Source organism: Lithobates pipiens, unplaced genomic scaffold (assembly GCF_037356315.1).
Source record: "Lithobates pipiens isolate NorthernLeopardFrog02 unplaced genomic scaffold, aLitPip1_a1.2 Scaffold_94, whole genome shotgun sequence".
In the NCBI taxonomy this organism is placed as follows: Eukaryota; Metazoa; Chordata; class Amphibia; order Anura; family Ranidae; genus Lithobates; species Lithobates pipiens.
The window spans coordinates 993,613-1,008,914 of NW_027507917.1; the positions used below are offsets into that span (position 1 = coordinate 993,613).

Below are 15,302 nucleotides of genomic sequence, written 5' to 3' on the forward strand. Positions count from 1 at the left end.
TTGGGGTTCCTTGAGCTTTGGCTGACTGACCTCTCATTTGATGGGGGCTTCATAGTTAATGATCAATCTCAAGTGATAGAGCCAGCTGCATAACACCAATGATCTTTTTATCAGTTTGTTTGGGTTGGAATTTTGAGAACCACTTTAAGGAAGGCATTCTTCCCATTTACCACCAATGAATTGGTTTTACCAGGGGTTCCCTAAGACCTGAAAATTATTTCAAAGGTTCCTTTGGGATAAAAATGTTGATAATGGCTTTTGTAGAGTAACAGTTTAGTAGGATAACATGACCATAGTATGGTTCCTTCCAGAGACACAGGCAAGGTAAATTAGATAACCACAGTATAGACCCTTCCAGGGACAGAGCTTAGTGCGATGAGGTAACCATACATTGGATCCTTTCAGAGACACAGCTTAATGACATGAGGCGATTGTAGATTGGATCCTTACAGAGACATGGCCCAGTTGGATAGGCTTGTCACAGAAAGGATCATTTAAGAGACACAGCTAGGGAGGAAAAGGTGACCATATTATGGATCATTCTGGAGACACAGCTTAGTAGGATGAAGTGACCATGGTAGCAACCAACCATGGTAATGGATATTTCCAGAGACACAGCCTGTGAGATGAAACGACCATGAGATGACCATAGCATAAATCTTTTTCGGGATACAGGCTAATGTGATCAGGTAAAAATAGCTTTGGTCCTTCCAAAGATACACATTAGTGAGATGAGGTGACCCTAGGCTGGATCCTTCCAGAAACAGACGAGTGAAATGAGTTGACCATAGTATAGACCAGCCACTGTCAACCAGGGTTCCTCTGAGGGTTGCTTGGGGTTCCTTGAGCTTTGTCTGACTGCTCTCCCATTTGATGGGGGCTTCATAGTTAATGGTCAATCCCACATGGCAGAGCCAGATGCATAACACCAATGATCTTTTTATCTGTCTGTAAGAGTGGCATTCTGACTACCACTTTAACCGGTTCCTGACCAGCGCACACCGATGTACGTCGGCAGAATGGCACGGGCAGGCATATTGGCGTACAGGTACATCCAATCTTTAATGCCGCCCTGCCATCGCGAGCGTGCCGGTCGGGACCCCCGTGAGTCTGGTCGCGGGTTCCGTGGACTCGATCGCCGCGGGCATACCTGCGATCGTCTCACGGGACGGCTGAATGGAGGAAATGCCGTGTAAACAGCATTTTTCCATTCTGCCTAGGAACTAGTGACGTTGATCTCTGCTCCATGTGATTGGAGCAGAGATCAGTGTTCACTAAATGAAAGCCCAACCCCCCCACAGTTAGTAACACACCCCTAGGAACACTTAACCCCTACACTGCCACCCACTGGTTAACCCCTTCACTGCCAGTGTCATTTACACAGGAATCACTGCGTTTATACAGCAGTGATTGCTGTATAAATGACAATGGTCCCAAAAATGTGTCAAAAATGTCCGATGTGTCCACCACAATGTTGCAGTCACAATAAAAATCGCTGATCGCCGCCATTACTAGTAAAAAAAATAATAATAAAAAATTATTAATAAAAATGCCATAAAACTATCCCTATTTTGTAAACGCTATAACTTTTGCGCAAACCAATCAATAATCGCTTATTGCGATTTTTTTTTTTTTACCAAAAATATGTAGAAGAATACGTATCGGCCTAAACTGAGGGGAAAAAAATTTTTTTTATATATTTTTGGGGGATATTTATTATAACAAAAAGTAAAAAATAATGCGTCAAAATTGTCGCTCTATTTTTGTTTATAGCGCAAAAAATAAAAACCGCAGAGGTGATCAAATACCACCAAAAGAAAGCTCTATTTGTGGGAAAAAAAGGACGTCAATTTTGTTTGGGAGACACGTCACATAACCGCGCAATTGTCAGTTAAAGCGACGCAGTGCCGAATCGCAAAAAGTGGTCTGGTCTTCGACCAGCAAAATGGTCCTTTCTGTAAGTGGTTAAGAAATGCATTCTTCCTATTGACCGCCAATAAATTGGTTTTACCAGGGGTCCCGTAAAGCCTTAAAATTATTTCAAGGATTCCCCTGGGGATAAAAAGGCTGATAATGGCTGTTGTAGAGTTTAGTAGTATTGCATGACCATAATATGTTTCCTTCAAGAGACACAGCCAAGTGAGATTAGATAACCATAGTATCCTTTGCATCCTCTAAGGGACACAGCTTAATGACATGAGGTGATTGTAGTTTGGATCCTTCCAGAGACATGGCCCAGTTAGATAAGCATGCCACAGAAAGGATTCTTTAAGAGACACAGCTAGGTAGGAATAGGTGACCATATTATGGTCCATTCCATAGACACAGCTTAGTAGGATGACGTGACCATGGTAGCAACCATGGTAATGGATATTTCCAGAGACACAGCCTGTGAGATGAGATGACCATAGCATAAATCTTTTTCGGGATACAGGCTAATGTGATCAGGTAAAAATAGTTTTGGTCCTTCCAAAGGCACACATGAGTGAGATGAGGTAACCATAGTGTTGATCCTTCCAGAAACATAGACAAGTAAGATGAGTTGACTATAGTACAGACCAGGGATATGCAATTAGCATAACTACTGGGTGTCATGCTTGTGGCCGTCAGAGTCTTGCTATGCCTCATGGGAGTTGTAGTTCTGCAACAGCTGGAGGTCCGCTAATTGCCTATCCCTGGTATAGACCATTCCAGGGACACAGGCTAATGGCTTGGGTTAACCATTGTAGGGATCCTTCTATAGCAGGGGCTTCCAATCTTTCTAAGCGAAGGGCCAGTTTACTGACCTTCAGACTTTAGGCGGGCCAGATTGTGGCCACTGGAAGTAGAAAATGCCCCAGCATCAATGGGAGTAAACATTTCCTCAGGTTTGATGGTCAGTAGGAGTAAAAAAATTCAAAATGCATGTGGTTATTAGGAGGAAGGAGAATGCCCCATCATTGGTATTGGTGGGTGGAATAGTGCCCTATCATTGGTGTCAGGGGAAGAAAAAGTGCCCCATTGTTGGTGTCAGTGCAAGAAATATTGCCCCATTACTGGTGTCAATGGAAGGAACTGTTCGTCAACCTGGTTGACAGTGGGAAGAATAGTGACCCAAGGGCTAGATAAGGGCAGGCTAAGGGCCACATCCAGCCCAAAGGCCGCAGTCTGGAGACCACTGTTCTAGAGGATAGCCTTATGGAACAAGGAAGCCATAGGGTGAGCTCCAAGGGAGAGGAGGTGGTCATAACACGGGTCCTTCCAGGGGCAGCCTAGTGGCAGGAGGCGGCCATATCATGGGTTTGTCTAGAACAATGTTTTTCAACCTTTTTTCTGTCAAGGCACCCTTTAAAATTCAGCACAATCTTTAGGCACCCCATTCTAAAATATAAAACACTAAACTAATAGGTTTACTTATTGCAGTAGTATTCACACACGTAGGACACCCAACGTTGGAGGTGATTTTTTTTCCTCCATCTTTGCACATTGGCACTAACTACTATTCCAAACATTCTCTTCTCCTTCAGTTTCTCCCCCTCACTGCTAATGTGACCCCAGTGCTCATTGAACAGCAGGAAAGGGGCAAACAAGGATGCCATCAGGCGCCCCAAACATCCTCATTATCAACCTATAGAATCATAAGTTGCTAAGATGTTGGCAGCTGGCCTCATGGTGCTAAAGTTTGTAATTCTGCACAAAAACCTGTGATGTTTTGTAAAAAGCAGATGCGATCCACCCACTAGTTTGTTGACAATTTTGGGGCAGTTTTAGGCACCTCTAAAGAACCCAGATGGCACCTCAGGGTGCCCTGGAAGCCTGGTTGAAAAAAGGCTGGCATAACGTAACACATGAAATTCATGTTGCCTCTTGATAAGCATTGCCTTGTCCTGAATGTGGCACCTCTCCTAGAGAAAGGAGTTTCTTTATCTATGATTGTTCATTTCCCCCCAAATTTTTTGGACAATTGGGAACAATTTTTATCCATTTTGTTTAGGCACCCCTGAGGAACCCAGAAGGCACCCCAGGGTGCACAGCATAGTGGGAGGAAGCATCCATTGTATGAATACTTTCAACGACATAGCCTAGTGGGAGAAGGTAACCATAGTATGGATCCTTCCAGAGGCATACCCTAGTGAGAGGAGACCACCATAGTGTGGATCCTTCCAGAGACATACCCTAGTGGGAGGAGACCACCATAGTGTGGATCCTTCCAGAGACATACCCTAATGGGAGGAGACCACCATAGTGTGGATCCTTCCAGAGGCAAACCCTAGTGGGAGGAGACCACCATAGCGTGGATCCTTCCAGAGGCATACCCTAGTGGGAGGAGACCACCATAGTGTGGGTCCTTCCAGAGACATACCCTAGTGGGAGGAGACCACCATAGTGTGGGTCCTTCCAGAGGCATACCCTAGTGGGAGGAGACCACCATAGTGTGGATCCTTCCAGAGGCAAACCCTAGTGGGAGGAGACCACCATAGCGTGGATCCTTCCAGAGGCATACCCTAGTGGGAGGAGACCACCATAGTGTGGGTCCTTCCAGAGACATACCCTAGTGGGAGGAAACCACCATAGTGTGAGTCCTTCCAGATAGAAAGCATAGTAGCAGGAGGCTCGTATGGATGCTTCAGGAACACAGCCTTGTAAAAGAAGGCCACCATGGTATAGATCCTACCAGATACAACGCATATTGGGAGAGTATACAAGTGGTAGAGTAGACAGTGATTGAAACTGGTACACTAACAGTTTGTAGAGATGTGCGTTACCACTTTTTCTACTACTAATAAATTAAGCAAACATTTTTATATGGGAATTAAGATAACAGCATTGTACTACTTGATAACAGCACTGTGCTCTACTTGAATCTTTTATAATATTAAACTTTTTGTTGGGGTCTAGTACCCACTTAAATTGGGCAGGTGTATCTGAATTTCCATGATATTACCTGTGAATCTATATAACATGACTAGGGTAGCCAGATAACTTACTTCCCCACCAATACATGCATGCACTTACTGTTACCTTACAATAAATACACGGACACCTGCTTGGATGTAAATGGCCTCAACGGCCTTTATTACCGTATTTATCGGCGTATAACACGCACTTTTTTCCCCTTAAAAGCAGGGGAAAATTGTGGGTGCGTGTTATACGCCGATCCCCCGAAATTCTGAGCCTCTGGGCGGCTTTCAGCCGCATTCGGCTCTTCAAGTCGGCTTTTGGCCATTCTCGGCAGCTTTCGCCCGCCTTCGGCCGTTCTCGGCAAACTTTCGGCCGCCTTCGGCCATTCTCGGCAGCTTTCGGCCGTTCTTGGCAGCTTTCAGCCGCCTTCGGCTGTTCTCGCGGCCGAAAGCTGCCGAGAATGGCTGAAGGCGGCCGAAAGCTGGCGAGAGGAGCCGAAGGCACCGGCTCTGTATCTCGGCGGCAGCATTTTTATAAAAATAAAAAACAAATAGAAAATAAAATAGACAAGACTGCAATGGGGGACAAGACTGCATAAGGCTGCAATGGTGGACAAGGCTGCAGATGACACTGATGGGCATATAAATGTAAGGTTTTTTTTTCCCCTTAAACTTCCCTCCTAAAAGTTTTTTTCCTTAAAATTCCCTCCTAAACTTGGGGTGCGTGTTATACGCCGGCACGTGTTATAAACCGATAAATACGGTAATAACAATAAAAAACTAAACTTTATTTTAAATATTTTCAACAATTCAAAACTTTTAACATCTTCCAGTTACCCAGAAACCACCAAGTGATTTTTTTTCCTGCTGGTCCCTGACGACCCCTTATTACTTTGAGCCTGTGATCCCTCTTTGTCAGCATCTGTCCCCAGCTGCTAACTCGCCTTGAGGACTCACTAACTGACCACAGACCCCCCCAACACATATTAGCCATTAATCTGGACTGACACCAGACCAAACATAATGACTCCATACCTGGTATGGGTCCCAACCTTTTCAAATGACCCATGCATTTCTATGTATATATTTCCATATATATATACACCAGTCGTTAAGTAGCCAACGCCACACCTCGCAGCAACCAGCACCACCACACCTAACCTGTTTGTTTAGGGAGGGAGGGTGGGAACGTTTCTCCTCGCTTGCTGACCCCCAACTGTTAACTTGCTCCACCCCAGCACATGGAAGAAACAACCACACCCCTCCCCTCTGTGACCATTGAAATGTATATTTTATAGATAGGCAACGCCTATCCTCATATTGATTAGTGGTTCCAAATTAATAATAACTACTGCAGTAGGGAACAGACACAAAAGATACGCTTGGCATCTTTCCAAATAACCGTTCTCCTTTATTATGACGCATTTGAAGGTTTTTATACACATGATTACGTAGGTATCACATTAATATTACAATTGTATGTTTATGGTAACAAAGAGCGTAACATAGGCAGGCTAATTCTAATCAGGACTCGAAAGAATGCAAAACATGTATTGAAAACATTCAGATGCAAGAAACCATGAAGGGCCCCCCTGAACCCCAGCCATGGCCCTTCCCTCCGAGTCCGGCGGGGGAACTCCAGGGCGTGGTCACAGGTATGACCTTTGTGAGCCCTGTAGTTCCACCACTGGCATCAGTAGTTTTTTTTTATTATTTTATTTTTTATTTTTAGGTGCCCCATTGGGGGGCTGTCCCTAGGCAGGAAGGGGTCCCCGTCCCCAGAAGAGATGAGGTCCTTTTCTCCAGGGCAGATGAAGTTACTGCCCCCAGGTGAGAAGGGGTCCCTGTCCCCAGGGGAGGTGGGGGTCCCTGTCCCCACGTGAGAAGGGGTCCCTGTCCCCAGGGGGAGATAGAGGGAGTATGTAATGGTGTGTGGGGGATGGGGTCCTCTCACTCACCATGACCAAGCTGTAGGCCGCGCACTCATCCATGTTGGCCTGGGCTCCATCCAGTGTGCTGGACGGGCGATCAGCATATCTCCCAGAAAGACCTTTCATCATCTGTGTATGACGGGGGAGTAGGGGGGCTGGCAGACAAGCCTGCAGTGTCCTCCGGGGGGCTCTCATAGGGCTGCACTGCATCTGTGTGCTTAAAGTTTGTTTACCTGGGAGAAGTATGCAGTGCAGTTTGGGCCGGACTCGGAACAGACATCAGACTGAGTGGCAATGCATGGAGCAGGAGAGGGGTACTCTGAGGAGCCGGCTGAGGACACAGGTCATGCGGGGAATGCACAACTAAAAAGCAGCCAGTGCGATAGTCGAGCATGGAGCTCTGCTACTCACCCTCCACCTCCAGCCACCCATGTGCATGGTGCACTGGTACCCCTAGCTGCCTATGCTGCTGCCGGCCATATGTAGAGGGGGCTGCATGGGCCCCCTGCATTACAGGGCCCGGTTGCGGTCGTGACTGCTGCACCCCCTATAGTTACGCCCCTGACACAAGACACTTTAGGGATTGAGGGCACAATTGTAATTAACACACTATCACAAAAGCCTTGAAATATATGAAAAAGACCTCAGGGGGTTTAACATAATGATAATCTCATTGTAATACATTAAACACTTTACCTAAACTCTTATTGATCTCTTCTTACTTTGTCTGCAGTCTTCTACATCCACAACAAGCCTTGTACCAGATGGTATTCATGCAACAAATGAAGATGATGGATTTCACTACTCTGCTGAATGACCTCGCTCAGACCTGCCGAGAGCTAGAACAGATCAAAGCAGACCAGGCTAAAGATCACGAGAGAGTGTCCAAGTCATTTGAGAAGACTTTACTCTCCATCCTAAAGCAGGAACAGACCATTCTTAACCGTGTGGAAGAAGAGCATGGAAGACTGAAAGACCAGTTGTCATCCATCCAGCAAAGCAATGAATCGGTCCTACAAAATGGGGTTTGTGAGATTAATAACATGGTGCAAGAGATTGCTACCGTGTCCTCCCAGCTCAAGCAAGCACTGGTGACCTCAAGTGACAGCCAACTCGTCATGAAGGAGATCCAGCAACGAATATCAAATATATTCGCAAGAAAAAATAACATCTGTATTAATCTAAAGAGGGTGTATTTCATTCCACAACCTCTTCCATCTACCACACTTGGGGTGATACAATGTGAGGAACAATCCCTGGGCTTCTCCGCGCCGCATTGTAACAGAAAAACTCTCGAACCTTTGGGAAGGAACTCAACTATCCAACCAACGCTTCTGATTGATGAAAGACCACCATGGGACGTCAGATCACATAACCCAGATGATTTTGGCTTTCTGGGTGTGAAAATTTTGTTGGAAGGTGACAGCGATGGAGACTGTGGGTCCAGCACCCAGTCATCATCTTTAGAACAGAACAAAGGGGATGCTACTGATCAGAAACTGGGGGTTTCTTCAAGAGATAAAGCAGTGGTGGAAGCTGACAGTGCAGCTCTAAGCCCCCGAACGGCCACCAAGAAATGGATATCTGACATTAAGCAAAGTCCTTTGAAGCAAGGTAAGCAACATAGACCAAGATCAATGAACCAGGCTGGGGAAGGCAACAAATTAACCAGACAGCAGCCTTTAGTAAGTAAGCAGCTCTCAAAAGACTCATCACTAGTCAACAAAAATGTCAACCAACAAGTAAATAATTTCACGGCAGCGAAACAGCTAGATTCAAAAAGCGGCAGCTCTGGTTTCAAAAAAGATCCGGCTGGTCGTCAACAGAAGACAGTGATAAACTCAAAGGAGACGGGCACCACAGTTGACTCTAGGAATAGCGGAGATAATGAACTGAGACACGTCAGCAACGATAAAGTTGGCAGAACATCTGAAAACCATTCTCTGTTCAGAGCAACCACTGCTTACATATCGGAAGGTGACTCCGAAAGCTCAGAAGAAATTTTAGAAGAAATAGAAACATATACAATAAGGGATCCAATGTCTTGTCGACAAGTGGCTCTTAGGGAAAGTCGTGTACCATCTGCCAAGAAAATGATTGGTGTAGACCAACGGACATTGTGGATGACTATGGAGTCCCATGGCCAGGTGGATAGTACTGGTGGTGAGAACTCGCCTACATCGTATTTAAATAGACAAAATCTAGAAAGCGACCACCCTCAATCGGTGCACAGAACACAACTGGGCGTTGACTATCTTCGAATGTCTGATGAGATGTCAGATAGCCTCAACAGCGAACTTCTGAGTGTTCCAAGACCAACTTCTCCCACGGACAGCGTGAAGTCAACATGCACCTTTATAATAGAGAAGCCAAAGAGCAAAGGGGTTTGCAAATCTGGCACGTTTAAAGTTTCACCTTCAAACATCCAGCCTAATGAATCTGGAAAGGCTCACCCTATTATCTTAGAATCTGAAAGTTCAGAAGTGAATCAAAGGCAACAAGCACTAGCAAACGCAAGGAACAGAATCGTATCGAAACTCAGAAATAAGCAGTCGCAGGCTTCCTCCTCCTGGAAACCGGTACCAAGGTCCTCTTCCATGCCTTACATTGAGAAGATATCAAGGCCACGCACTGCTCCTTCTAGACTCCACAGGCCAACTTCGGCTAAAGAAAGACGTGATTCTGTATCCAGTTCATCAAGTTCTTGGTCATCAAGCTTGGGCGCAACTGCCCCATCTGGTGCTCTTCGTGAAATTAAGGTGCGTGTTAAGTCAGCACAATACAATAGGAAGGTTTCTAAATATCCCCAACAAATTCCACCTCGAAAATGTTTAAGCAAGAGTGAGTCCAACCTTACTGACAGCCCTCTTGAAAATGGCGATGGCACAACCAAATTGGTTCGACAGTTTGGCAAGTTTGGATCTGGCAGAGCGGAGTTAAACCTGCCCCACGGCATTCATGCCACAACCACAGGTTCTGTATATATTGTGGATTACGGAAACCGAAGGCTCCAAGTGATGGACAGCAAGGGTAAGATCCTCCAACAGTTTTCTCTTGAAGCAAAGAACTATTTTGACGTGGCTGTGAACAACCGAGGGCTTGTGGCATTGTCCAACACAACTGACCGCACCTTGGATGTGTACAGCAAGCACGGTCGTCTCCTGCAAGTCATTTCCAGAAACTGGGGTGCTCCACGTGGCATTACCGCCAACTACAAAGATGAATTTATCGTGGCAGACATGAAACTGGGGACTGTCTGCGCTCTTATGCTGGACTCTACCACTGGGCGGCAGAAAGAAAGCACTGTGGTACCTGGGTTCAACAAACCTTACCTTGTCAGTACCAACAGTCAGGGTCTTCTAGCTATATCAGAGAGGGGTTTAGATGGAGGCTGTTGTGTCAAGGTGCTCAGGGAAGACTGGCAGCTTCTCAAGGTTCTAGGTCTCAAGGGATCCCCTGGGCACAGTCTGTGTAACCCATGGGGCGTCTGTGTTGACAGCGAAGGAGGGGTTTTGGTGGCAGACTGGGGACAGAAACACTCCATTATTTACTATCCAGCCAACAAGCGGACCCGAGTTTTGGTCACAGAGGGTCTCAGTAGCCCCAGAGGCCTAGCTCTGTTGCAAGACGGTCTCCTGCTGGTGGCTGATAGCATGCACAACTGCATCAAGGTGTTCAAATACCAAGAGAATGATTAAGCACTTTGAAGTTGACCTTACACTAAAAGTCTGTTTATTTATTTCCCACCCACTCCTAATCATTTTTAAAGATTCTACAGGGAAAAAAGTTATTCAATATACTTACTGTACATAGGTGCCTGAGTGAGGGTGACTCCTAGACTACTCAGCATTCCCCGAGATCTCACTGGAAGTATAGTGATCCTCCCCCTCCCCCCACAGTACAGAACTTAGGGGAAAGATTAAGAACTTTTTTCTTTGCAGTTTTTATTTTTATTGCATCTTTTTGGCATGGGGGTGGGGGTGGGGGCCAGTTAAACAAGTGGACCTTGCATTTATAATGACACTGAACACACTTTATAGCAACGGAAGGTTTGTGAAAGTGTTCATCTAAGTCAGGGGTCTTCAAAATTTTCAGTACGAAGGCCATATTCAGTATTAATATTTTACAAATATTTGCAGGCTGGAAAAAAAATCCCTGTTATGGTCCCTATCAGAGAGCCTAATTCATCAGGATCCCCATCAGAGCCCCATCTTACATCAGGGTCCCCATCAGAGTTCCCTCCATACATCATGGTCCCCATCAGAGCTGCCTCCATACATCAGGGTCCCCATCAGAGTTCCCTTCATACATCATGGTCCCCATCAGAGTTCCCTCCATACATCAGGGTCCCCATCAGAGTTCCCTTCATACATCATGGTCCCCATCAGAGCTCCCTCCATACATCAGGGTCCCCATCAGAGCTCCCTCCATACATCAGGGTCCCCATCAGGGTTCCCTTCATACATCAGGGTCCCCATCAGGGTTCCCTTCATACATCAGGTTCCCCATCAGAGTTCCCTCCATACATCAGGGTCCCCATCAGAGTTCTCTCAATACATCAGGGTCCCCATCAGAGTTCCCTTCATACATCAGGGTCCCCATCAGAGTTCCCTTCATACATCAGGGTCCCCATCAGAGTTCCCTCCATACATCAGGGTCCCCATCAGAGTTCCCTCCATACATCAGGGTCCCCATCAGAGCTCCCTCCATACATCAGGTTCCACATCAGAGTTTCCTCCATACATCAGGGTCCCCATCAGAGTTCCCTCCATACATCAGGTTCCACATCAGAGTTTCCTCCATACATCAGGGTCCCCATCAGAGTTCCCTCCATACATCAGGTTCCTCATCAGAGTTCCCTTCATACATCAGGTTCCTCATCAGAGTTCCCTTCATACATCAGGTTCCTCATCGGAGTTCCCTCAATACATCAGGGTCCCCATCAGAGCTCCCTCCATACATCAGGTTCCCCATCGGAGTTCCCTCCATACATCAGGGTCCCCATCAGAGTTCCCTCCATACATCAGGTTCCACATCAGAGTTTCCTCCATACATCAGGGTCCCCATCAGAGTTCCCTCCATACATCAGGTTCCTCATCAGAGTTCCCTTCATACATCAGGTTCCTCATCAGAGTTCCCTTCATACATCAGGTTCCTCATCGGAGTTCCCTCAATACATCAGGGTCCCCATCAGAGCTCCCTCCATACATCAGGTTCCCCATCGGAGTTCCCTCCATACATCAGGTTCCTCATCAGAGTTCCCTTCATACATCATGGTCCCCATCAGAGCTCCCTCCATACATCAGGGTCCCCATCAGAGTTCCCTTCATACATCATGGTCTTCATCAGAGCTCCCTCCATACATCAGGTTCCCCATCAGAGTTCCCTTCATACATCATGGTCCCCATCAGAGTTCCCTTCATACATCATGGTCCCCATCAGAGTTCCCTCCATACATCAGGGTCCCCATCAGAGTTCCCTCCATACATCAGGTTCCACATCAGAGTTTCCTCCATACATTAGGTTCCTCATCAGAGTTCCCTTCATACATCAGGTTCCTCATCAGAGTTCCCTTCATATATCAGGTACCCCATCAGAGTTCCCTCCATACATCAGGTTCCCCATCAGAGTTGCCTCCATACATTAGGTTCCCCATCAGAGTTCCCTCCATACATTAGGTTCCTCATCAGAGTTTCCTCCATACATCAGGTTCCCCATCAGAGTTGCCTCCATACATTAGGTTCCCCATCAGAGTTCCCTCCATACATCAGGTTCCCCATCAGAGTTCCCTCCATACATCAGGTTCCACATCAGAGTTTCCTCCATACATCAGGTTCCCCATCAGAGTTGCCTCCATACATTAGGTTCCCCATCAGAGTTCCCTCCATACATTAGGTTCCTCATCAGAGTTCCCTTCATACATCAGGTTCCCCATCAGAGTTCCCTCCATACATCAGGTTCCCCATCAGAGTTCCCTCCATACATCAGGTTCCACATCAGAGTTTCCTCCATACATTAGGTTCCTCATCAGAGTTCCCTTCATACATCAGGTTCCTCATCAGAGTTCCCTTCATATATCAGGTACCCCATCAGAGTTCCCTCCATACATCAGGTTCCCCATCAGAGTTGCCTCCATACATTAGGTTCCTCATCAGAGTTTCCTCCATACATTAGGTTCCTCATCAGAGTTCCCTTCATACATCAGGTACCCCATCAGAGTTCCCTCCATACATCAGGTTCCCCATCAGAGTTCCCTCCATACATCAGGTTCCCCATCAGAGTTCCCTCCATACATCAGGTTCCTCATCAGAGTTTCCTCCATACATTAGGTTCCTCATCAGAGTTCCCTTCATACATCAGGTACCCCATCAGAGTTCCCTCCATACATCAGGTTCCACATCAGAGTTTCCTCCATACATTAGGTTCCTCATCAGAGTTCCCTTCATACATCAGGTTCCTCATCAGAGTTCCCTTCATATATCAGGTACCCCATCAGAGTTCCCTCCATACATCAGGTTCCCCATCAGAGTTGCCTCCATACATTAGGTTCCTCATCAGAGTTTCCTCCATACATTAGGTTCCTCATCAGAGTTCCCTTCATACATCAGGTTCCCCATCAGAGTTCCCTCCATACATCAGGTTCCCCATCAGAGTTCCCTCCATACATCAGGTTCCTCATCAGAGTTTCCTCCATACATCAGGTTCCTCATCAGAGTTCCCTTCATACATCAGGTTCCCCATCAGAGTTCCCTCCATACATCAGGGTCCCCATCAGAGTTCCCTCCATACATCAGGTTCCCCATCAGAGTTCCCTCCATACATCAGGTTCCTCATCAGAGTTTCCTCCATACATTAGGTTCCTCATCAGAGTTCCCTTCATACATCAGGTTCCTCATCAGAGTTCCCTTCATACATCAGGTTCCTCATCAGAGTTCCCTTCATACATCAGGTTCCTCATCAGAGTTCCCTCCATACATCAGGTTCCCCATCAGAGTTCCCTCCATACATCAGGTTCCCCATCAGAGTTCCCTCCATACATCAGGGTCCCCATCAGAGTTCCCTCCATACATCAGGTTCCCCATCAGAGTTCCCTCCATACATCAGGTTCCCCATCAGAGTTCCCTCCATACATCAGGTTCCCCATCAGAGTTCCCTCCATACATCAGGTTCCCCATCAGAGTTCCCTCCATACATCAGGTTCCCCATCAGAGTTCCCTTCATACATCAGGTTCCCCATCAGAGTTCCCTCCATACATCAGGTTCCCCATCAGAGTTCCCTCCATACATCAGGATCCCCATCAGAGTTCCCTCCATACATCAGGATCCCCATCAGAGTTCCCTCCATACATCAGGTTCCCTATATCAGTGTTCCCTCCATACATCAGGTTCTCTATATCAGTGTTCCCTCCATACATCAGGTTCTCTATATCAGTGTTCCCTCCATACATCAGGTTCCCTATATCAGGGTTCCCTCCATACATCAGGTTCCCTATATCAGTGTTCCCTCCATACATCAGGTTCCCTATATCAGTGTTCCCCCCATACATCAGGTTCCTCATCAGAGTTCCCTCCATACATCAGGTTCCCCCATCAGAGCTTCCTCCATACATCAGGTTCCCCATCAGAGTTCCCTCCATACATCAGGTTCCCCATCAGAGTTCCCTCCATACATCCAGTTCCCCATCAGAGCTCCCTCCATACATCAGGTTCCCTATATCAGTGTTCCCTCCATAAATCATGTTCCTCATCAGAGTTCCCTCCATACATCAGGATCCCAATATCAGTGTTCCCTCCATAAATCATGTTCCTCATCAGAGTTCCCTCCATACATCAGGATCCTAATCAGGGTTTCCATCATGACCCCCTCTTACATAATATTTCCCAACAGAGTCCCCCCTTACATCAGGGTCCCCCTTATATCAGGTTCCCCACCACAGTTCCCCCTTACATCAGGATCCTCATCAGGGTTCCCTTTAGAGACCCCTCTTACATCGAGGTCCCTATCACAGGTCCCCCCCCCCCCCCATATCAGATTTACCATCAGAGTCTCCCCTCACAACAGCTTCACCATCAGAGTCCTCCTTACATCACAGTCTCCCAACAGAATTCCTCCATACATCAGGTTCCCCATCAGAGTACCCTCTTACATCAGGTTCCTAATCAGAGTTCCCTCCATGCATCAGTGTCCCCCTTATATCATATTTCCCATCAGAGTTCCCTCCATACATCAGGATCCCTATATCAGAGTCCCCTCCATGTATCAGGATCCCCATCAGAGTTACCATTAGAGTCCCCCCTTGCATCAAAAGCAGAGGCCATAGGCAGCCTCTGCTGACCCTCATCCTCAGTGCACATTGAGGATAGGCCATGGACCTTGCTGCGGGCCGGATAAAATCTTGTAGCGGACGGCATGTGGCCGGACGGGGCCCGTTGACCGCCATTTGGAGACCCCTGATCTGGGTCATGATATACTTAGTAGAACTCCCATTCC

The 15,302-nt window shown here is 46.8% G+C and overlaps 1 protein-coding gene across 2 annotated transcripts; it reads left to right on the top strand.

The window, feature by feature from the left end:
* The first annotated feature begins 7,513 nt into the window (after positions 1 to 7,513).
* LOC143973753 (uncharacterized) lies at positions 7,514 to 13,370 on the top strand. Of its 2 annotated transcripts, XR_013272114.1 has the most exons (2): positions 7,514 to 12,489; positions 12,552 to 13,370. XR_013272114.1 is itself a non-coding variant. In XM_077474596.1 (1 exon), the coding sequence occupies exon 1, from the start codon at positions 7,576 to 7,578 to the stop codon at positions 10,507 to 10,509; it is 2,934 nt and encodes a 977-aa protein (XP_077330722.1). In that variant the 5' UTR covers positions 7,514 to 7,575; the 3' UTR covers positions 10,510 to 13,370. The 2 variants fall into 2 exon arrangements, 1 of the variants encoding a protein (XP_077330722.1); XM_077474596.1 differs by having other exon boundaries at positions 7,514 to 13,370.
* The last annotated feature ends 1,932 nt before the right edge of the window (positions 13,371 to 15,302 follow it).